This window comes from Polistes fuscatus, unplaced genomic scaffold (assembly GCF_010416935.1).
Source record: "Polistes fuscatus isolate 324 unplaced genomic scaffold, CU_Pfus_HIC Scaffold6, whole genome shotgun sequence".
Lineage (NCBI taxonomy): Eukaryota > Metazoa > Arthropoda > Insecta > Hymenoptera > Vespidae > Polistes > Polistes fuscatus.
Genome location: NW_025113140.1, coordinates 4,752,708 through 4,776,766, shown reverse-complemented (window position 1 = coordinate 4,776,766; position 24,059 = coordinate 4,752,708). Strand labels below are relative to the sequence as shown.

Genomic DNA, 24,059 nt, shown 5'->3' with positions numbered 1-24,059 from the left:
GAGACACACGTAAACTAACTCATGTTTACTCTTTTCAATGAATTACTACTCAGCTTTTACCGTAAAAGCGAACAAGCGTGTAATTAAATGAGAATTAACCGAGACGAAATAATATATGCATATGTATCGTGTTAGACGTGAAAACAATTATAATATATATTTTCCCGTTTAAACTGGATAATAATAAAAACTTCTTTTTCCAGAGAGAGAGAAAGAAGGAGAGCGTGGGGGGGTGGGGTTGAAAGAGGGGAGAAGAAGAGAGGATAAACCATACAAGCAATCATTCTTTCCTAGATTGCGAAAACACGTGTTTGTTGATGCCTTTAGAAATGGTTGAACATTAAAGATAAACAAAGAAATATGATGCGCGTATAGTGCACCCTACAGAAAGAGAGATAAATAGATTGTGAGTGTGAGAGAGAGAGAGAGAGAGAAATATAGTGAAAGGGAAAGAGAAGGTTGAAACCAAAGGATGAGAGATAGAACGAGGATTCCAGAAGATCCTTGCGGATTACGTACGTGATTGTACGACAGTGACGTCATTTTGCCATTGTTCCTACGGTAATATACGAGCGAGCATAATCCCCAAATTACGTTCCTGCAGCGCTACGCTTCCGGCTCACTCTCTTACGCACACACACACACACACACGCGCGCGCGCTAATAATACACAAACAAGCAAATACGTACACACAAGGATGATCGTGCGTACGAACGCATACGTACGCTAATCATTTCCCACGTAATAATTTACTAATGATTTCTCCTCCCTAAGGGAAGGAATAGACCATGCCCTCCCTCACCTTCACAAATACTCACTATCCTCTTCATCATCATTTGTCGCAATTCCTCTTTGCTCAACTCGGAAACATCACTTTTCCATAGTACACAGTAGTAGTAGATCAATGACTGACCACACCGATCGGACAATGATTCCCTAACTCTATGTTGCACTCTTTTCAAAGTAATCCTTCCTCGATTAGCTATCGGTTTTCCTGATGAGCCTGGCCCAGACGTGACGTTGATTCGTTTTGTAGAATATTGTTAGCCGTTCAGCGCGGATAGCCAGAGATAAATTAAATTCGAACGCGAGGCGGTTCGAAAATGAACTATGAAAATGGTAGCTTGATCAAGGGAGAATAATTTTATTATTATTATTATCATTATTATTAAGTAAGTATTAGTATTTTATATCATTAATATTAATTTTTAATATTATAAATATTAATTTTTTTTTATATATTTCTTAGCATTAATTCTTCGTATATTTTTCTTATATTATTTCGAAGCATATAAATTATTATTATTATTATTATTATTATTATTATTATTATTATTATTATTATTATTATTATTATAAGATAGAGAGAAAGAGAGAGAAAAATACCTCGTTGAATTCATTTGCTCAGGTGAATAAAAAGAGAACAAAAGTTGTAAGAGAAGTGAAAAAAATTTCGCTCAACTATCCTAATCGGAATCCGGGGCAAGAGAAAAAAGTAGTCTAGGTCATCTGTGGTCAGACTTGGCGAATCGTATGAAAAAAACCTGTAGAGAGATGAGAATCCAGCCACTACTTAGCCGCTTCTATAATTTTATAAGAAAGATTGAAGAGATTATCCTACTCTTAGCAACCCCTCACACCCCTGCCACCCCATCACGTCACTATTTTTTTCCTTTTCTTCTCTTTTTTTCTTCTTCTCATCGTTTCTCTAATCTCTATTCTATATAGACCGGCGTTTATAATACGACTTATGGAAAAGTAGTGACCTGAAAGTGCAATAGGTTATTCGCTAATAAAATTGAAAGAAAAGAAATCGAAACAAAAATATGAAACTCCTTTGTTGAAAATATAACAGGATTGAGGATGAAATGATAATCTCGTATTACGGTTATTAATATATATTCAAATATTCTATCGGTTTATAATACACAAAATTCAAGACGAAATCGTAATTAATGAAATATGAAATGATATAGATACGCCAAAAAAGAGTAATTATTAATATTATAATTTGAATAATACATTTATATGGTAGAATATTAGAATGGTAACTATTGGATACCATTGATTTATTTGTTAACAGAATGAATCATTGTATATGTAAATAATTAGTTGTTTGCGAACACGACTCTTCAGGGAGTTTCGTTTGCACGCAAACAGCATAAATAAGTAGTGAGAAGCGAAGTAACTATGATAGAAGTTTCATTTCTTAACTATGTGTGCTTGTTTATTCCGATACGTTGATCGTCTGGTTTTAATTTAAAAATTTCTGATTTATATACACATTAAAACGTAAAATGACTGAAATAAAATCCTGAAATAACTATACTGACCTGTTTAAATATGAAAGAAGGCAAAATTACATACTTTAACTAGGTAATATAATAAATAATTCAGGAAAGGCAAGTTGATAAAATATGAATTTGATATGTAATCCGTTGATTAGATCTGATAAAACTTGACGACTAACAGAACATTGGTTCTTAAAGTACACGGAAAAATATGAACGGATAACTATGAATATTTAAACTTTAAATAGAGATCAAATATCAATCTCATACTTTAACTATTCGTCATTTGAAAATTCAAAGATAACGCAATTATATTTCGTAAAACTACTAATTTTAATGTATAATAAAAAACTGTTATATACTTTCCTTAAAACGTTTAGTTATTTCGTATAAGACGTAAATTATTCATCAATCAACTGAATTATACACGTCAATGATAACGTATAGACAATCAAATCGAAATGATAGATCTTAAATCTGTACTGCAATATATGTTATTATTATATTACGTTTAAATTTTTATTGTTCTTTCGAAAGTGTGTGTACAACAGACATACCGCGTCTAGATTTCTCATCATATGGAGGAAGATGATGAGTTGAACAGTGGAAAACGTTTTAAACGAAACTGAGGGTTGAAACGTACAAACGACTGAGAGAGATTCTGGCAGAAGCAAGACATAACTAACTTTGAAAGTACGCGACCAGCATATATAACTCCTGCGCTACTCTTGGAAATCCTTGATTTTCTCGAAACGGTTGAGCAGGACGCAACCCGACGATGCTTCCCTCCCTCCCTCCCGCCCTCCAACACTCCTTCCCACCTCTCTGTTCTTCGTTATTGCAGTCGGCTTTCTGAATGGTTAAACAGCAACGCTAGGTACATTAAATGCTTTTGGAGAAAGCGCGGACACTTTAATCTTTTAGTACTTCGTACACACGGTTGTAACATAGGAAGGTTCATTTCGTACCCGCGGTCGTTTGTTGCGGCTGAAGTTCGTGAATGGCAGTTTAAGTGCCGACTCGAAGTTTTATCTTTGGAATGCAGACCGCTTGCAAATTAGTAGGCTGCTGTTCTCAATTAGAAACAATAAGTGTACGTTTTATAACACGGTGCGTACCTCCTATTCATTCTAAACTTATGAGAAGATCTCGAAAAAAAAAGAAAAAGATATAACATACCTTTTAAATTTCCATGAAAAAGATTAATTTACTTTTAAATCGTGCATTTAATATTGATTTCATAATGTTGATCTCTTTTTTTGTTTTGTTTTGGCTTCAAAGTTGAATATTTCTATATTACGATTATTACTACGGTATATAACTTTTGATAATTTTTACAATATGCGAAAGGTTTTATAGTTAGAGTAAAGTATCAAGAATGAATTTATTGACTGATTACAATATAATAACAATTATTCCGTATCTTAAAGAAAAAGTATTGTTTTTATGTATAATGATTGATAGAAAAAATAAAGATTTTTATTATATCTTCAAATCATAGAATTGCATAATCTAGAAAATGAAACGCTCATAGCTTGAAAGTAGTTTACATTAGTTATATTGAAAATAATTGTTATAAAATTTAACAAAAGAGAACGTAATCTTCTTGATCTATAATTAATACAATAGAATTCTATTAAATCTCAAACTGATTATTAGTTAGATCAGAATCTACTTTACTGATTGACAATAAGAAAGAAATTGAAAAAACTAACAGGTCTTATCATCTGAATCTAGATTGTTGACAAATAGCAAAGAATACAAAAATAAATAGAAGCTCAGAAGTCCCCTTTTTTATCTACCCTAGATTCATCTTATGTTAGTTAATACAGGGACCACCAGAGGGCGATAGTAGGTACTTAACGCGATGACGGTAGAATACTATCAAAGAATACTGTATTCTTCGACAGTATATGATACTGGATATTTTATTTTTTACTATTATTATTATTAAAAAAAATAATGGCAGACAATTGTGACAGTTTTGAAGTTATAGCAGACACTTTAGAAAATACTAAAAAAAATCAAATTTCAAATGTATTTTAACAAATCTGAAATAATAAAACGTTATTTATCAGAGTATTAGGAGCATACATTATTTATGTTTTTTTATCGATATCTTCTCGGATGATCAGTGCTGCAAACCTTACAATTACTTCTTTCTGCCTAATATCGAGGGAATCCGGATCACGATACCAGTCTTCACATAACTTGATTATATTGTAGTATTTACATATCAATGTATCATGGCCATGCTGTCGCAAGATGTAGATATCTCCTCCGAAAAATTCCATCAATTTTTTAAGCATAACTTTTTCTGTTAAATATCTGCTCCTTTTAAGACACAGTAATTCAGTCACTGTGAATTTTTCTTTTTCCGAATCTTCTATGTGCTTTGCAATGAGTTGAATATCAGAGTCTATTTCTTCTGTTTTTGAAGTATGATCTGACGTGTCGGTTGGGATTTTCGTAAACAGCATGTAACATTTTTTGTGATATCGTGCGCCCACAGCAACTACAGAATCGACATCTTTCAATCGATGTTGCACATCGATGCTCATGTCATCGTCTCGCTGTTCAGCTATATTGAGTAACCTTTCCTTCATATAGTCGTTCTGTATCACGGAGCCTTGCTTGCCCTTTGCTTTCCATGGCTGTGCTCATATTAAGCATAAGTCACGGAAATTGAATTCATTTTCCGTGGGCGCCAATTCAGAAAGCTTCGCTGACGTACTACGTGTTTCAGCAGAAGATGTCGATGAAGCTTTCAGTTCTGCTGCTCTTGCGGCCACACTTTTGATTGTCGCCGTTGTGTACCATTTGCGGCACGATTCATGCACGAGAACCGGGGTACGACTGCTCCAAACCTCCCATTTTCCATCGCCAAGTTCTTTGCTTTTCGCAATTAATGACCTCAGACCCTTTTTTCCAACGGTGATGAGTTGCAACGTAGCACACTCCAGTGCTTCATCGCATATGTTGCATACTTTGTCCGCATCCATGAATAGTTCACTAGTCAACAATTTATTTTATTATTTAAGTCTTGACGACTATGATACAATTATTTTAATACTTGATGTGGACTGTATAAATGTTCGAAAGAGAATATTTTAATGTTTAATGTTTACTGTTCGAATGCTAAAAGACCACAAACTGTGCTTATTGTAGGACTATATGAGAAAGTTGTTGTTATGAATTTAAAGCACGCGACGTCTCGAACAATGTCGTGTGAGTATAAACAAACGCAGGTAAGGAGAGGGAAAAGCGGTTAATTTTTCAAAGAGGAAACAAAGAGACGTTAGAGCATTACAGGTAAATAGAGAGACAAAGGAAGTTCGAAAAGTGTGATTCGAAAAGTTCGTTGGAAATAAACAATGTACTGCTACTCAAAGAGTATTTGTATTCCCTTTGTGTCCTGTATCCTTTTTATAACAGTATTATTATTAACAGTACTATTATAATTGTATATTAACACTTTGACGTCCGGGCGTTTCGAAAAAATTTTTTCGCTTGGCGCCGGCAGCGCTTATACTTCGGATTACTTCGCTTACGATCGGCCGTTCTTGGAAGTAATAGCCCGATATGATGGTCGAAATTTCGACGTTTTTTCATGAATTTTTTTAAATATGAAAATAAAATGCGATCGTTTCGAACACCAGCAGAAAGCTAAAGACACTTAAGTGTTGTCTCCGACCCCGAGCGATACTGTGCTCACAACACCACTGTGGTGTCGCCGGCCGTTGGCCACCAGTTTGCGCACATCACCACTGTGGTGTCGCCGGACGGCAAAGTGTTAAAAAAATTTGTGAAAATTAAACTTACCTCAATATATATAATATAATTCACTATATAATATAATATAATATAATTCTATTGATATAATATAATTATTTATATATATTATTATAATATGATTAATATAATTTCTCTTATACAAACTTTTCTTCTCTTTATTAAATTATTAAATTCTCTTTAACGAACTTTTAGAAACTAAATACGTTATCACTTTTCATTGCCTTATATACCGTCATAGAGGCGCGCGGATCATACTTTGCGCGCGAAGTTTAAAGAGAATATATTCCCTTTAGATATATATATATTATTCAAAAAAACACATTCGAAGTGTGTAGAAACAGCATACAAAACTTACACAGCACTAGACTTTTGCATACCGAGATATGTAATATTGAAACGAATTTTTTGCTTCGAAGCGTCCAACCATTCAATACAGAAAGAAAACTCAAGACAGTAGAAATTTGAACAATCACCGGCGACTGAAATGCAACTGTGTTTTCAATAGTAAGTAACGCGCGTAGACTCCGAGGTTTATAATTACGAAGAGTTTCACGAAAATGAGCAAGAAAACGATATAATAATCGAATAACCATTTAAAGCGAAGTTGATAAATGAATAGATTTTGTGTTTCATAAAAACTCCGTCTCATCTTATTTTCGTTAAATGTTCGACCCATTCTTGAGTGAAACATAGTTTTCATTTAAAAAAAAAATCATTTAGTACACTTGGAAAAATAAAACCATTTAATTTCTTTACAATTTCAGAAATATCAAAATTAATTGCTATTTACACCGTTCGCGACTAACTTTGCCTTCATTATATTATACAAAAATATATAAATAAATTTTTGTGAGGCAAAAAATTTATATCAATTAATTATACTAATTAATTTTATGTGTCGAGACGCAAAATTAATTCATTATTTTTACTCTCGACTAAATAATAATAGTTTCTGTTAAAATGAATTATTGTTTTTCTTTTATTCATGGTTCACTATTTTTTACAATAAATAAAAAAACGGCATGTCATAAGCATCAAGATTCGATTTAAAAACGTCACGCTTATACGCGATATACATAGATATACAGAACGCTCGACGCTCGATGGCCAAGACGAAAAATACTCGCTATCGCATGAACAAATAGAAAGAGAGAAATATTGGTTTCTTCTCTCACTCGCACTTGCATTCAAGACCGAGAGGCCCGAAGATTGCCGAAGATCCTTCGTTTGTGTATTAATACACACGGACGCTCGCACTCACACTAACCCGCTCGCGTGTAAAAGCCGACGGAGAGGCGGAACTTTGCGCCCCACTCTACAATTACTTTTTTCCAATATTTCTCGCTTATTTTTGCAGATACGAAGATAAACCTTAGAACATTTTTTATGTATTTTTCAATTCCCCACAACTTTTGTTTGAAACTTTTTTCGATTAAATGCCTAGATTCTAAGATAAGGCCATATTTTACCCTTTTTTATCCTTTTCAAGGATACTGTCAACACGTATGGAGAAAATTAGACAAACAAATCTATTTTATCAATTCATTTATTCCGTGCGTGTAATAATACTATTTTACATAATCACAATTTTTACATAATTTACATATTTTACATAATCGTATTATCTGCGTAGTTTTCAAAAGTAGAAGAAGTTAATCGGTGTTATAAACATAGTTTTTTCTTAAAGAAATCTTGTTTTCTTCCCCTCCCTCTGTTTGACCTTGTATTATGCTAATAAAGTGGATAAACGAGATACATTAAATGAGATGCAAGAAATGTTTCAATTAAAAGTCAGATTGAAATAACTTTATTTTTCATTATTATTATATAAAAGTATCGATTAGTTTTAATTAATCGAGAAAAAAATACATAGTTTATTTGTTTTTTTTGAAATGTTAAATTAGTTTTATTGAAATGTTAAATAAATGTTCTAGACAAATATTTCTTTGATAGCACGTCTTTTTCTCGCACGATTTATTATTTACTTCTGTTACGTGTTTTATTACACTATCTTGTCTGATAATGATTCAATAGAAATTCGTTAGAAAATTATTGTTACATAAAAACGTAATAGTCCGAGATCCAGTGGCCAGAAAACTGCATGTAATTTTCCAAAATCCAAAATTCGTTCTTTCAATCTCTCATATCTACTATACATTAGGCGGAAACTAACTATGCTCGGCGGTGGTTCACATGGCGTCACTTAGGTAGCGTAGGCACAAAATTTAAACCAACTTCAAGAGCATTTTACCAGGACTGTCATCTTGATATTTTTTTTTTTACTATTATTATTATGCAGAAAAAATAATTGCAGGCAATTGTGACGGTTTTGAAGGTAAAACAAACACTTTTGAAAGTCCCAAAAAAAAATATCAAATGTATTTTAACAAATCTAAACTTTCTATGTTATTTATTATAGTATTAGGAGTCTTTTATACAGCAGACATGCTCTCCGGTAATAATATCCCGGCAGACAACGAAACCTTATTTATAAATAATAGTAAGTACCACAGTATAATGACCATAATAATATTATAATTAAAATTTGTATTTGTATTTTTTATCCGTTTAAAGCAAAATACAAATTTGATAAAAGAAAGTAAAAGTTGTTTACGTTATTAAGCGTAGTAAGGAAACGTTACAGAAGGAAGCGTAACAGCGTAACAGAAGGAAAAAAAACGCAGGGAAACTACGCAGATGACACATTGTGATTATGTAAAATAGTATTATTACACTCACGGAATAAATGAATTGATAAAATAGATTTTTTTGTCTAATTTTCTCCATACATGTTGACGGTATCCTTGAAACCTTGACAAAGTACTATCTTGGTTTTGCTTAAATAGGCTCCCGTTTAATGATTCTCTCCTAGTTTTTCTTAAGACACAAAAGATACAAGAAGTCGCTGTGAAGTATCAACTTAATATCTGATCTTAGCATACAAGAGAAAATCTAGTAGTATTTTAAAACTATTTTAACTTGTTTTATAGTTTATAATTTAATTAACTAAACATGCTGTATGTTACTAAATTTATTGCTCCTACAGTTATAATAATACTGTTATTTTATTTAATCAAATATATATCAGATAAATTTCGTGAACATAAATTGGTAAAAAAATGCTCAGGTCCAAAGTCTTATCCTCTGATTGGAAATCTGAATCTATTACTTGGTGATATGAAAGGTATACTTGTATTTATTATTTATAATATCTATATTTATACGACTTCTATTCAATAAATTTATCTTACAATTAGATATAACTCAAAAATTAATAAACATGTCTACAAACTATTCTTCGCCGTGGCGACTGTGGATAGGCCCAAAATTAATCATTGGCTTGGATGATCTTGAAAACATTGAGGTAAGATTTATCAAATTTACTGCACTTCTTTAGAAACGATTTCCCCGAATTAGAATATCTTTTATTTCGGCTTTTTTTTATATCAATTTTTTGTTTCCTTTTTAGATTCTATCAAAAAGTTCTTACGGTTATGAAAAAAGTTCTGTATATAACTTTGCAAAAAATAATTTGGGTAATGGATTACTTACTGCACCAGGTAAACTATACGTTCACATGCTTTCTTCTTAATTAATAAAAAGAAAACTATTTATATCCAACTATAATACAGTATTATTTAAGTATAAGACTGCTGGTAAAAATAGTTTTCTTTTTTTATGATTGCATATAACATCTATACACCCACAAATGTATAAATGAGGATCTCTCTTTTCCTATTTTTTATTAATAAATATATAAAAAAGACACTATAAGTATTAAAATTAAGACATATTCTCTTATTTAAAGCATCAATATGGAACATACATCGAACAATCTTAAATCCAGTATTCAAAGAAGTTTCGACTTATATGGACTCAATAATAAAAAATTCAAACAGACTAGCTAATATTTTAGAAACTACAAACGGAAAAAACGTAGACATTATGCATTACGTACATTTATGTACGCTGGATATAATATATGGTGAGACTTGGAAATTCTAAAAAATATGTATGAGCACATTAAAATTTTCTAAAAAATTTTTTTTTGTACTGACAGATGGCCTATTGGAAAGTGATTTAAATTTGCAGAGCAATCCGGATTGCAAACTTGATAAATATTTGTCGGAGTAATAATCAGAAGAATATTTTCAAATTTATAATATATTCTAACATTATTGCATATTTGTCTTCTTATTGTGAATTTTATTTTTATTTAGAGGGATGGACATAACTAAACAAAGAATAATGAAATTCTGGTTACATCCAAATATTATATTTAACAATTCATCTATGGGAAAACGGCTACAAGAAATAATTTTCCTCTTTAATAAAATAACAAACGAGGTAAAAATACCAACAAACTATTCTTGTTTTAAATTGTCTAATATTAAAAAATAATATTAGTTTGAAATAAAATAATACTTTATTCATGTATATAACTTTTATTCGTGAAGATTATAAAGAAAAAGAAGGATTCAATGAATAAAGATAACTTTACCTGGGAAGGAAAAGATCCACATGCAAGTAAGAATAATCATTTTAAAAAATATTCTTTTAGTAATGAATTTATGGATAAATACCTTTTATAATAACAATAAATAATATATTATTATTCTCTCCTAAATAAAGGAAAAGATTCCAGTCAATTTTTAGATGCAATATTTAAATCCTTTTACGAGATCGGAGAATATTCGGAGGCAGATATTCGTGATGAAATAAATACATTGATTATCGCAGTAAGATTAATTTATTTTAGATTATATAAAATTTTGTTTCATTCAGTAAAAGTAAAAAACAATTTGTATTAATTTTTAGGGAAGTGATACTGTTGCTACTGCATTAACATTTTTATTTTTAATGATGGCCACGTTTCCGGACATTCAAGTACGCTCAGATAGCACTTATACATTATTAGTTATTATCTTTTAAAAATCAATTATATTTTCAAACAAAACTTGTATTATGTATTCGGCTTTTTCGATTCCAGAATCAAGTATATGAAGAGTTGTACGATATGTACGGCTCTAGCGATCCAAAGGATGTTCCTATTACAATAGAAGATACTAAGAAATTGAAATATTTGGAACGAGTCATCAAAGAGACATTACGTCTTTTTCCTCCTGCACCACTTTTTGGGCGAACTCTATATCGCGATGCAAAAGGTATTTTTACATAGAATAAGAAATTTTTTTTTTTTTTCTACTGATATTACTGTCTTATGTAGTAATAATATATATTTATTTATTTTATTAAGTGAACGACAATGTGATATTTCTAAAAAACTGTGAAATAATTTTTGTAATATTTTCACTTCACCGAAAAGCTGAATATTGGGCTGATCCTTTAAGATTTGATCCGGATCGGTTCTTGCCTGGAAATTATAACTCTAAATGTTTTCTTCCGTTCGGCTTTGGGAAAAGAGGATGCATAGGTAAAAGCTCATGTTTATACATTCTTGAAATAGTAATCTAAACTATCGATCAACTAAGTACGTTTTTATTGAATATTGCTTTTTCAGGTCAAATATTTGCTATGACCGAAATAAAGGCAATAGCTGCTACTGTATTGAGAAAATTTATTGTTCAAATAGACGAACCTGTACCAGTTGAAAATGTTAAGATAAAATTCAATCTTACTTCGAAACCTGCTGAAACTATATTCTTGAGATTTAAAAAGAGATAATATTTATCATTGTTGTCATTATTATGTTTCTAATTAAACAATTGTAATATATAAATAACCGTGCAAATTAAAAATAAATTCCTAATACTATACGTTTCTAGTTTTTTATTAGGATATCGGTATTCGTATTCCTAACTATAAAAGATGCAATTTCACAAATAAACTGAAAAATGAACACATTGAAATAAAAATTCAGTATATTGCAAAATAACTCGAGTGATACTTAAATTACTTTTATCGGTAAATTGGTTATAATGAGGATATTTGAATTTATTCGTAGAAGTCAAAGTATCACACACACACACACATACACATACACACACACACAAACGCACACACACACACACAAACGCACACACACACACAAACGCACACACACACGCACGCACGCACAAATGTTGATTTTTAAATGTCATATAAAGTTATTACTTTTGAGTGAGAAGAATGATTCTTTCCTTTGCATCTTCGCGGTACGATTCTCACGGTCCGAACGGTGTTAAGAAAAGTGCTTCTCGATTCATTCCTTTCGTTACGTTTTTACATAACAGCTTTCTTATTTCGAATAAACACGTTAACTGCCGTGAGGTTACCAATGATCTGACCACGACCGTTAGTAAAAATTCATAATTAGAGTAAATATTGATTCTGATAAATATTTAAATAATACCATTGTTTTTATAAGGGTTTGTAGAAACTTATGATATATAGAGCATGCAAAAATAATTTTTTTATTACAAGGAAAATTAATTAGGGGTTATTTGTTTCTATAACGCAATTGAATTTACAACACAAATACTTGTTGAAAACTATCTATTTTCAGATTTTTGCAAACAAAAATCAAATTTCCAAGAAAATATAAAATAGAAAAATTTTAAGAAAATACCAAAAAATCCGTGTAGGTGTAGGTGTGGTAGAAAAATTACGTGAAAAGTGCCGGCAGTTAACGTGTTAACAATAATAAATCAAAAAAGAAAAAAAAAGAAGAAGCTTTTCTTTCGAATTTAATTTGAAAAATATAGTTCAAAGGCCCGTGATCGGCAGACAGCTTGTATTTTACCAATATCCAAATTTCGTCTAGTTAATCTCTTATACCTAGTATACATTAGAAGGAAACTAACTAATTGTAAGATGAATCTTGTTAGATAATAATTGGGACTTGTGAGCTTCTATGTTCTTTTGTATTTTTTGCAAATAGTTAGAAACATTATTTATAGTTATTAAATACTGTTTATTTTTGTCAGCTAATGAGTTGAATATCTTATGTTATCGTAGTTAGTTTACTGTTTTCTATCATTTAATAATAAAATGAACCTTTTTTACCGCTAGAATGATAATAAAATAGTTCTCTGTTTGATTCTCAATATTGTATGTTACAACTGATAAAATAGAACTCTACATTGCTATACTATATACATATTTTAACAGTAGGAATTTACTTTATCAATTTTGAAACAAAGTTGAACCTTCTTTACAGATAAATCACTGATACATCAATGATTGATTCGACTGAGAGAGAGAAATTTTTTTCGTCAATATAATAAGAATTAGCTAAAATCAACACTTTCTTCTGCAATAATTTTGTAATATAGTGAATCATATTGCAGAGAGATAAAGCAATTTTGTCAAATTTGTTCTTGCATCAAGAAAATATAGTTATTCGAAACTCTTATAAGTTCTAGCTTATAATTCGTAACTTATTAAATTCTCGAAACAACTATAATAAAAAATAATCGAAAAAATTCTTTTCAAAATAAAAATTAATGTGGAAAAGTAATATTTCTTTGTAAATATCGAAATATTTATATCTATAGTTTTTCTAGCCGAGATAATATTTGCTTTATATATATAAAACAAAACAAAAATCTAGGTTAACGAATAATAAGTCAGCACGTTTGTTTTCATACTTTTTCTATCACTTAATTTTCTAGATTGAAGAGAAATCTCTAAGGAGAAGGACAATTTTCGATGATTAGCATGTCAGAAACGCGTGATAATCAACATATTCATGAACGAGTTGGACGTTAACTTGGTCTTTGCCGGACAACAAAATATTTCAAAGTAAAATGAAGGTGAAATGTACACCCCTGTTCCTGTGTATAATATCTCTATGTGTGTTATATCGTTTGTGTGTAAAAAAGATAAAGAGAAAGATAGAGAGAAAGAGAAAGAGAGTATCAACAGAAAGATGTTAGGCAGTTGAATCTAGAGAAGCCCTTCCACAAATACCTAATCCACCGATTTCATTAAAGTCTGTACTATTAGGAACGTTCCGATGCTCTTCTCCTTGACTTTTGCCACTTCTATTTTCCCTTTTTTCTTCTTTTATTTTTGTCTTATACCATCTTCTCTTTTTCTTTTCGTTTTTTTCCTTTTTTTTGCCCTCTTTCTCGTCGCAACCCAAAGTCCGATGAATTCACAGGAAAAAGAAGAAGAAGAGGAAGACTAGCGTACCTTAATCCAGCTTCTTCCGCAATCTTGCGCGTTCTTACTGACACGTATGTTATTGAAAGGATAGAAAAGTAAGGTCATCTTTTTCTAAGATTGTGTGTACGAGTGTTCGCACGATTCACATTCATTCCTCTTCTTCTACTTTTTCTTCTTTTCCAGTATCTTATCTGTTCACTCTTCGTGGCAACCTTCTCCGATCTAATTCGAGATTAATGAAGCCATACGGGAGACACGGTATTCAATGTTAGAGAAACGAAATAGAGTAGGAATGATTACATTTACATATCTCGTTGATATCTAACGTCAAGAACGTCACTCTATAAATGATTTTCTTCTTGGAAAGTCTAAACGTGAGAGAGAGAGAAAGAGAGAGGAGAGGGAGAGAGAAAAAGACAGCACAAAAGTAAATTGAAGAAATAAAATTGAGAAACGAGTTGCGATAGAAAAAAAAGAAAGATAAAGAAAAAAAAAGCAATCTTTCTGCATCAAGAATAATACCGTATTATTAAAATTTCGACATACTTTCAAGCTTGAATAAATATTCAAAATTTATTTCTTTTTTTTTTTTTTTTTTTCTTTAGTAGAATAGAAACAAGTGTAAGGTAAATGTCATATTATTTCTATAACAGTGTTTGTTCAATCTTTTGAATTAGTCTATTCATCTTTATTTCGTAATATTTATCTTCTCAACAATAGGTCATATGTTTGTAAATTTCTGATAAACATAAAAACAAAAGAAATGAAAAATTTTTTTACAAGTATGAAGTTTCCCTTTGGTTTTTTCCAATTTTTTTCTGATTCGATATTGTACAATTTTATATAAAACAATTTGATTTATTTAAAAAGCCGAGAAAAATATAGCGACTGATTTTTAACATTAATGAAAACATTTTTTATTACAACATGCACGATGAATATGTACAAAACAAAAAAAAAAGAAATATACATTTTTTTTTTATTTAGAAAGTAAAATGTTCGCGTTTTATTTAATTCATCCGTGTGCATACGTCATATCGGGCCATTATTTTCTATGAACTTTTTATCGGCCGATCAATTTTAAACGCATAAACGTAACGCTCGTCCATATCGAAAACAGAGAATTCGTGAAAGACAAAATGAATTTTGACAAGGTTAAATTGTTTTGTACCAGATTTTTTCGACATCAAGTCAAAATTGTCCTCCGTCGATGGACCGAACAAATTATCGACGAAAACTCAAATTTTTCTCCATCGTAATTAACACGCGCGATCATAAAATCTAACAGACATGTGAAAAATATTTTTAGTTTATTTTTTTTCTATTTTTCTCAATTCACTGAGAACGACGAAATTTATCAACACTAGATCTAAATTCTATTTTTTATTTGTCAAAATTTACCCTAAGTAAGTACCGATTAAAGGACACATTTTAATTTTGGAATCGAATATTCAACCTCACGTCTCGAAGTTTAATAAGCAAACGAAAGAAAAACAAATTTCCAAGTGCACCATACCATACCATCGAAGATACTTTTACCAGATCGTATTTATTATACCTAACCATATTTTTTCAATATTTTGTATTCCATCGTTAACAGTACTATTATCCATATATCTTGATCAATTAAAGGAGTAAGATAAAAAAAAAAAAACAAAGAAAAAGAGAAAAAGAAAGAAAAAAAAAGAGAGAAAAAATCGAAACAAATTTGAATAAGAATAAATTCTGAGTGTCTACTTGGTAAGCATATTCCTATCTTTCAATCTAAAACATTGGTAATAAAACATTTCACTTGCAATCAGTCAGGTAAATAATTTCATTACATTTATAACCCAACACAGCTTTCGACTTCGATCGAGAGTTGTTGACTATCGGTACTTTAAATCCCTTTTGCTAGAATTACATTTAAAGCACCGTTACCTGTGTTTAATCCGTGAAATGGTTCTTCCTCCATGTCCTCTAATGCATTCCATGTTCCATTCCTCTCTCTCTCTCTCTCTCTCTCTCTCTCTCTCTCTCTCCCTCTCTCTTACTCTGTCTCTCATCTTCCCTTTTCCGACCATCTGTAGGACCATTACTACTTATTGGCGGACATTAAGTGCAGGACGTGACGAGGATCGATCACAAGCGAGATTGATACGGCTTTACTAATGCGAATATCCATTCATTTTACGAGGATCATCAGACAACCGAAGGACCTTATCCACATCTTCTTCATATTCTTTTTCTTATTTTTTTAAACATTTTTTAATGCTGTTTGTACTATACAATTTTCATTTCATTTCTCGATATGATTTGCAACAGATAAATATACAACGAAATACTTTATAATTTTTAATTTAATATTCATTGTCATTAGACGATAATGTTTCGATATTCATCTCATTATTTTATCTAAACAATTTTCAATATTTAACATTTTCTTTTTTAATTAGTTTTTATTTATGTTTCCTAGTGACGTATACAAGACTTTTGTCAATTCATTTTTCTAATTGATTATTCATTGTCATTTTATAAATCTGTTTTTTTATTAATTAGATTATTCCATTATTTATTTTCTTTTCGTTTTTCTTCTTCTATTTGTTTTTTAATTTGATTACCTATGTAGGATTCGTGAAAAAATTGGGCCGTTGGACTGACTGGACCGGGACTCGAATCCGGATCTTCCGCTTTCCGGGCGACTGCTCTTTAACCATTGAGCTATCCAGGGCCCACCGTCCAATCTCCTCACGAATGCCTATTTAAGTTTGGCTTGGAGGTGTTCGCATCCCACACCTATATGATACGTTGCCCATATCCCTGTCAAATATGAAACCTTTTAATGATTTCTCTGATCGGTCATTCATTGTCACACATCCTTTTGATAAACTCTTCTCAAACGAACGATTATTCCAACTAATTGATTCATCAGGATATATCATCATTATTGATTTATCTAGAAATTCTGAGACTCAAACCTTTGGACAAGCTTACTTTCCCTTTGTTTGCCCAACCCATAAGACGAGCAATGTACGAAATAACATTTATATCCATGAAATACATAAAAGTATTTTATATATATGTTAATAGGGAAAGTGGGAAATGCAGGCATTGTGGATAATGCCTAGGCGTTACCAAGCCCTTTTTGTCAATGTAGGAAACAAAAGAACACACATCACAAGTGTGTTGCACACACATCGACATTAAGTTTCAGTTTATACAGGTACGCATAGTATAGCGGTTCGCACAGTCTTAACAACCGGCTGCATGCTCGCTTTTGTATGTGTGTTTGAGGGTGTGTGTTGAATTGGGGGGGGGGTTTCGTGTGTGCCTGTTGCCCAATAGTGCCTAGGCATTATCCACAATGCCTGTATTTCTTACTTTCCCTATAACTTATATAAAAGAAGAGCAATTTTGTTACGTATAGGATAGCTGAAAAGTTCTGATTCTTGTCATGTGGAGGTCTCAAAAGTTCAGAAACTATCATGCAGACGGGGTACAAATTTTTGTCATGATTTTGGAAAGGTTGCGTCAAGATTTTTTCATGCTTATACTGGAAGAATGGAAGTACTACTTATATATAATAGAAATTTACTGTGTCTAATAAGTAGAAAAGCGCTGAAAAGTTTTGAGTTCAGCATGTGGAGAGCTGTAATAGAATGATTATTTTTTCTTACATTTCCTGAGCTATAGGCTGAAATAACAGGTCATTCTATTTCCTACAATGCCTGGCTTATGGGTTAATGGTTTGTGGTAGACAAAAATGTATTTCACAAAAGTTGAATTGTTTAAGGGAGTACGTTATCTGATATTGTAGTTTTTTTTTCAGGCTGAAGGATCTACTTTTTGAAGACCTATTAATAAAAGGTAAATACTACTACGTGTACATTATACCAATACGACTAATCGATATTAAAATTAATATATCTTCTAAACTAATGAGTTTTTGCTATAAATTGTTTGTACTTTTATGTAGGAAATAAAAAATTTGCATTAACTGGTGCATTAAAAAAATGTATAATTTCATTTAAAAAATCAAAGTTGACTATCATGTGACTTTTACACGTCTACCTACAAAAGAATCTAATAATATCAGACAACGTGTCCCCTTAAACCATTCAACTTTTGTTTAACACGTTTTTATCTACCATCAACATTTTCGAAGATTTTTAAGTGGATTGATTTAAATGGGACACCCTGTATATATATATTCTTTTTTTTAGAGTATCATAAAGTATAGAAAGAGCTGCGGTTGAAGAATGCAGTTCGTTAGAGGAAAATTCGTTTAAAATTCTTTAAAGATTTACAAACGAACACGAGAAATGTTAATTTTACAATTTGGTGTCATTCGTGTTCGTTGAAAAAGGGAATGCGAATATATATTAAATAAAAGAAAGAAAAAAAAAATATAAAGAATTTAGAGCAACTACGCAGTAGAAAATTTGTTGACCTTATAACTATAGTTGCCTTATTGCTAATTCAATGTCTCGTAATAACGTTTGTGAAAATTTTCTAAACTACGAGTAAAGAGAGAGAGGAGAGAGAGAGAGAGAGAGAGAGAGAAGAGATAAAAATAGTGAGAGAGAAGAGGGGAGTGTTTATTAAGAGCTGTGATTGCTTTCTCTCCGACGATAGCATAACTTTTTTAACTTTGTTTAAGATATGATGATAAAAGGGAAGAGAGAGAAAGAGAGAGAGAGAATATATTTTCGTACAACGTCAAATAGTATTTGGTTTTTAACACAAATTTAAATACAGCAACCAACGTTCAACTATACGGCTTAAAATTTTATATATGTAATTATTCTTAGGGATTATATATCTAAGGTTGTGTACGCGAGATTAACGTTGGGAGATAAAAATTTCAGAGAGAAATTAGAAGTAGAAGAGAAGGTGAAGGAGGAAGAAGAAGAAGAAGAAGAAGAAGAAGATACTCGTTAGCAGTAAAAAGATTGCAGACTAGTTAGAAAACGTTAGTTGAGACAACAAGTTAGGGATGTAAACGGTATAAGGTGAAAAAAGGATACCCTTTAAAGGATAGTAAGAAGGGTTAGGGATTATTTAAATAGGCGAACCTCTTCAGACACCTTCAGACATTCCAAGTTTCAACAAGAATTCTCTAAACTTTTTCCTTAAAAGAAAAAAGAAAAGAAAAAATAAAATACAAGAACATCTTTTGAGAATATACATGAAAGAATTTGAATAAATTTAAACTTTTAAATATGTGGTTTTTTATTTTTTAATGTAATTTCCTAATTTTTATGAATTATTGCTTATTACAAAAATAGAAATTTATCAAAAGATTAGAGACATTTGTTAGACCCGAATTTTTAATTTGTATTGTTACATGGGAGAAACATAAAAATATGTTTAGAAAACATTCCGTACCTGTTTGAATAAAAAAAAAAAAATAAAAAAAACCAGAATTCGACCAGTAATTTAAGTAAAGTAAGTGATAAAATGTCAAATACTTTTTACGAAGTTCATAAAATATGAAATATAATATTTCAATCGTCAATATTATATTAATCATCTGAACTATAGTAATTAGAAAAATGTTTTAAAATGCATTTGAATAAAAATATTTTTGATAGTAATGTTAAATAATAAATTAGGATAACGTATAGGTGCGTATTTGCATTGTTAATTGAGAAATATTGTACAGTAATCGATATCGATAGGTTCTTCTTCCTTGAACACAATCTTGGAGTCAAGGACGCTTCATTGAAGTCACGATTAGCCTAAGGCAGAGCAACCAGTCTAAGATCATTCTGTGTGTACTTGAGTATTGAAACTAGTACACATCAACAGCTGATCCATTCCTAGGCTAATGAATTTCTCGGTGAAACGGCAAATCGAAATCCCAATTGTGCGATATTATTCGACCGATCGATGTGTTTGATGTTCAGGTAGTTTACAATCCTGCTATATATATACACACACATAAGATAAATTATAGACCAGCATTTCACGATGACTATAATATTTTTCTTTAAATTTATATTCAATAGGAAATACCTTTCGATCATTCATATCATTGAATAAAATTTTTATTTATTAAAAAAAAAAAAGAATTTTTCTCCATTCACAATGCATTCTTTTGTGTGATCGTTTAAAGTATTCGTTCGTGCGAGTCACTACGCGGGAATCATAAGGGTTATACTTTGATAAAAATTATTTGCTGATTTGTACTCCGTACTCGTGGAATAACGCAGCAGCTTCTTCTTTTCATATTGATAGATGAATTTTCTCGATGACGAAGATCTTCACTCATATATATATATATATATATTGTATATGTATGTATACCTGTATATATGAAAATATGTGTAGATGCATTTATGGTAGATAAGATATAAAAGCCATCGAAATTCATAGAACGTCGATCAATTTCACGGTCTTAAAGAACGTCATACTCTCTACTGCCACGTTTTATACTCGTCATTTTATTTCCGTTTGCAGTTAACTCTCGTCTTTCTTTATTTTTATCCTAGTATATTTATCTTACAAGAATTTTCTCCATGACAGGTGTAGATAAATTTTTTTGTACGTATCTATTTAAGCTTACAAATTCGTTTATCTTTAAATTGTCAGGAAAAAAAGAAAACATTAATCTTTTTGTTTTAATACTGTTTCTTATCGTTAACGGTACACACAAAAACTGTTAAGTATATAAAAAAAAGATTTAAAAATTTTTTCAATCTAAGTTTTCGTACTTAAAAGATTGAAGAGTCGTAAGTATAAATATCCTATTAAAGTTATGTTATCGTAATTTCTTATCGAACTCTGATAAGAAATATATTTTTGTTTTTGCTTTTTTTCTTCACTTTCCTTTTGATCAAAATTAAAATTTGTTTAAATTAAGAATTATTTAAAGGTTAAAGATTTTAAATTAAGTCCAATTTATGCATATATATGAATTTGTATCTTCCAAATAATTGGGTTATATTACTCAAAAATATTTGAGAAACAACAATACTTATATCAATTACATAATACGTTATTTCAATTTCATGTATATTCTCATAGCTAGTGTCGTTCGGGTCTAAGTTCGTGAGAGAACAGAGACCTTAACCTACATTCGCATCACGAAGGTAATTCGAGACGAGAGTGAATTAAACGGTAAACAGGAAACGCTGATTCAGACATTTGGTAAATCCAATTAGGTCTTTCGATTAATACTACTGAAATCTGACTGACATTATGTCTTAACCATAAATTAATTTCACTATTATTTTATTCCATTTTTTTAAATGTACTTTCTAGATTTATTTTTAAATAATTAGTGGTTTGTAGAAACGATTAAATAAGAATGAAAAGTTTGACTGCACATAGAATAATAAATAATTATTTGCTTATTCAAAAAGGGTTTTATATATTGATTAAATAATATTTTATTAAATTTTATAATTTAGTATGATATTTAGAGGTTTCTTTTTCTAAAAACAAATAAATAAGTTACTACACATTTTTTTATTAAAATTATTTATAATAAATTGCTTGTAATTGTTAAAAACGTGCTTAAAACATAAGGAAAATAACAATTTTTAGGATTTTTAATTTTGTAGATATTCTTTATCTTTAATTTTCAATAGAATTATATAAATTTTATTTTAATTAGTAAAAAAATAAATAACAAATGTAATATGAATAAGTTACATTAAAATAGGTTTATCCAAAATATGAAGGCACAAGAAGATATCAAAGTAAGTAAAAATTATTTATTTCTTTAACCATTTCTTTCCTTAAAATGTTTTCGAATAAAATATATTTAGAAATTTATCAATAATAATTATTTTTCCGAAGTATATTATGTATACGTAAAAATTATATTTTTTGTAAAAAGTTTGTAAATATTGATACACCATAGAAGCCTACTTTCTCTAGTCTAACTAAACACACAGAATATATAGAAGAAACAGAGAGAAGAAACGGGATAGCTATATACACATACGTATATACATATATCGTAAGATGGTACAGTTTCCGATCTGTTTCAAAATGAAATTCTTCCCTCGTATCGAATAGAACGAATTTTCTGTCTTTTTCTTTCTTTGTCTTTGTCTCTTTAGATCTCTAGTTTCTTATTCTATTTTCTCGAGAAAGAGCAAAGAGAAAAAATGTTCTTCATCTAAGCTATTCGTTTCGTCGTCCATCTATTTTAGGATTCTATCACTCAAGGAAGAAGAAGGGTCGGACAAAATAGGTAAAATAGCCTATCCTTCGAAGTAAACGTGGCAAAGTAGCGTGAAATTGAATGGTAAAGTCTGATGATGGACAAGTTATCATCCTGATTATTCTACCGAATTTTAATGTCATGGTTTATTTAAGAGTCCTGGAAATTCAAGGTAAATCTTAAAAAGAAGTATATTCTTCATTAATTATAAGGATTTCATTGGATTACTTTAATTAGTTCAATTGGTATTGAATCGTTAATACGATAGAAGAAAAATATTATGATTTTTTTTGCTTAATGAATTTGATTTCAAATAAAGAAATATAATATTATCATTAAATTTATATTTTTTTATTTTAAATGAATAAGATTTATAATGCGTTTATGAGAAACACATAGACATTTCTGTATCGTGCATTACATACGTTTCAGTAGCCTGAGATAGCTTATGTGCACACACCTTTGGTATTCACGAAGCTATTGTCACGAAACCGCTTATCATTCCCTACATCCTTAGGGTGTCCCACGAGACATCCTTGGGGCACCTACTGTTCTTGTCTAAAGACAGTAAACGGATACATCTTCTCTTGATCAAATAAGTCAATTAAATAAATGATTCATTTTTTATATTATATAACTTACACAAAATAATCTTTCAATATACATTTTATCAATTTTTGAATATTCTTTTCGTATTTCTTCATTTTTGTCCCAAATAATTTTACAAATAATGTTCATTTCAATCCTTAAATATACAGTTTAGAGATTTTTGTGGTATTTAAAACTATTGAATTATGCTTACGAAATTGAATCGATTAGATAAGAATCAATGTCTTAATGAATAATTAACAGTTTAGTGTCTTGTCACAAATTCTCAACAGCCAATCCTTTAACGCAACTCACCCTCTTTGCTATCTGAAACGACTTCTAGTTGTAAGGGAAGGTTCAGAGTTTAGATCGACTAACCGTACTATCTTGAGGACAGCCGACCCGACGCATGGAAAACCAGTTGACAATGTTAAAGTTAAAGCTAAAGACAAAGTTAAAGTACTCGATCCCTTCCAAGGCAACAAACAGCTCTCGCTTTCGTCCGATATACTCTTTATAAATAAACTATCACGAAGCGTTTATCAAAATTCCAACAAGTTTCTTAACGCGTTAACTTTCTAAAATTATTTATTATTTTATCAAAGTTCGAAAACCACGATCGTATAACTATTTAACTTACTATAAGGGAAAAACATATAAACATATGAATGGAAATAAAAATAAATGCAAGAAAACTTATGATAAATATTGATGAATCGTAAACAAAAAAAATAGAATTCAGAAAAACCTTATCTTAATTAAAGTGACAAATAAATGATTTATTTATTCTTTTATCATGGAAAAAAAAAAGAAAAATGAGATCTCCCGGACGAGTTGACCCAATTTCTTGTCATGAATATGAAATAATTTATACAATGTGAAAATTATTGTCTCATTCATACCAGTACAACTACACTGCACTAATTATAATTTCTAATAAAGACGAATGAAAAAAAAAATAACGCATGAAGTATTAATTATATTTTAAAGATCGATAAATTAAAATGAAAATAAATTTACAGTTGAATAAATCTTGCTTTACTCTGATAAACAGGTTTAAATAAAATTGCATCAATAACAAAAACGTTAGAAGAATGATAGGGAAGATCAAAGATAATAG

The 24,059-nt window shown here is 30.3% G+C and overlaps 2 protein-coding genes and 1 long non-coding RNA gene across 3 annotated transcripts; all 3 read left to right on the top strand.

Moving 5' to 3' along the window:
• Positions 1–218: 218 nt before the first annotated feature.
• On the top strand, positions 219–1,799 carry LOC122522915. Its single transcript, XR_006305205.1, has 2 exons — positions 219–1,173; positions 1,410–1,799. It is a non-coding gene; the product is annotated as an uncharacterized LOC122522915 (long non-coding RNA).
• A 7,568-nt stretch (positions 1,800–9,367) lies between these two features.
• LOC122523259 (cytochrome P450 4C1-like) lies at positions 9,368–10,221 on the top strand. Its single transcript, XM_043644918.1, has 4 exons — positions 9,368–9,451; positions 9,557–9,647; positions 9,896–10,072; positions 10,148–10,221. The coding sequence occupies exons 1-4, from the start codon at positions 9,368–9,370 to the stop codon at positions 10,219–10,221; spliced, it is 426 nt and encodes a 141-aa protein (XP_043500853.1).
• A 177-nt stretch (positions 10,222–10,398) lies between these two features.
• Positions 10,399–11,361, top strand: LOC122523258 (cytochrome P450 4V2-like; the record flags this gene model as incomplete). The annotated part of the gene is made up of 6 exons (XM_043644917.1): positions 10,399–10,434; positions 10,545–10,614; positions 10,720–10,826; positions 10,906–10,974; positions 11,078–11,252; positions 11,345–11,361. Coding segments are annotated over exons 2-6 (414 nt in total), but the record flags the coding sequence as incomplete, so codon positions are not given.
• Between the last annotated feature and the right edge of the window lie 12,698 nt (positions 11,362–24,059).

Coding starts and splice junctions, on each gene's coding strand:
- LOC122523259 (XM_043644918.1), top strand. CDS start 9,368: ATGTCTACAAACTATTCTTCGCCGTGGCGACTGTGGATAGGCCCAAAA. Junction 9,452..9,556: donor ATGATCTTGAAAACATTGAG/GTAAGATTTATC, acceptor TTTCCTTTTTAG/ATTCTATCAAAAAGTTCTTA. Junction 10,073..10,147: donor TACGCTGGATATAATATATG/GTGAGACTTGGA, acceptor TTGTACTGACAG/ATGGCCTATTGGAAAGTGAT.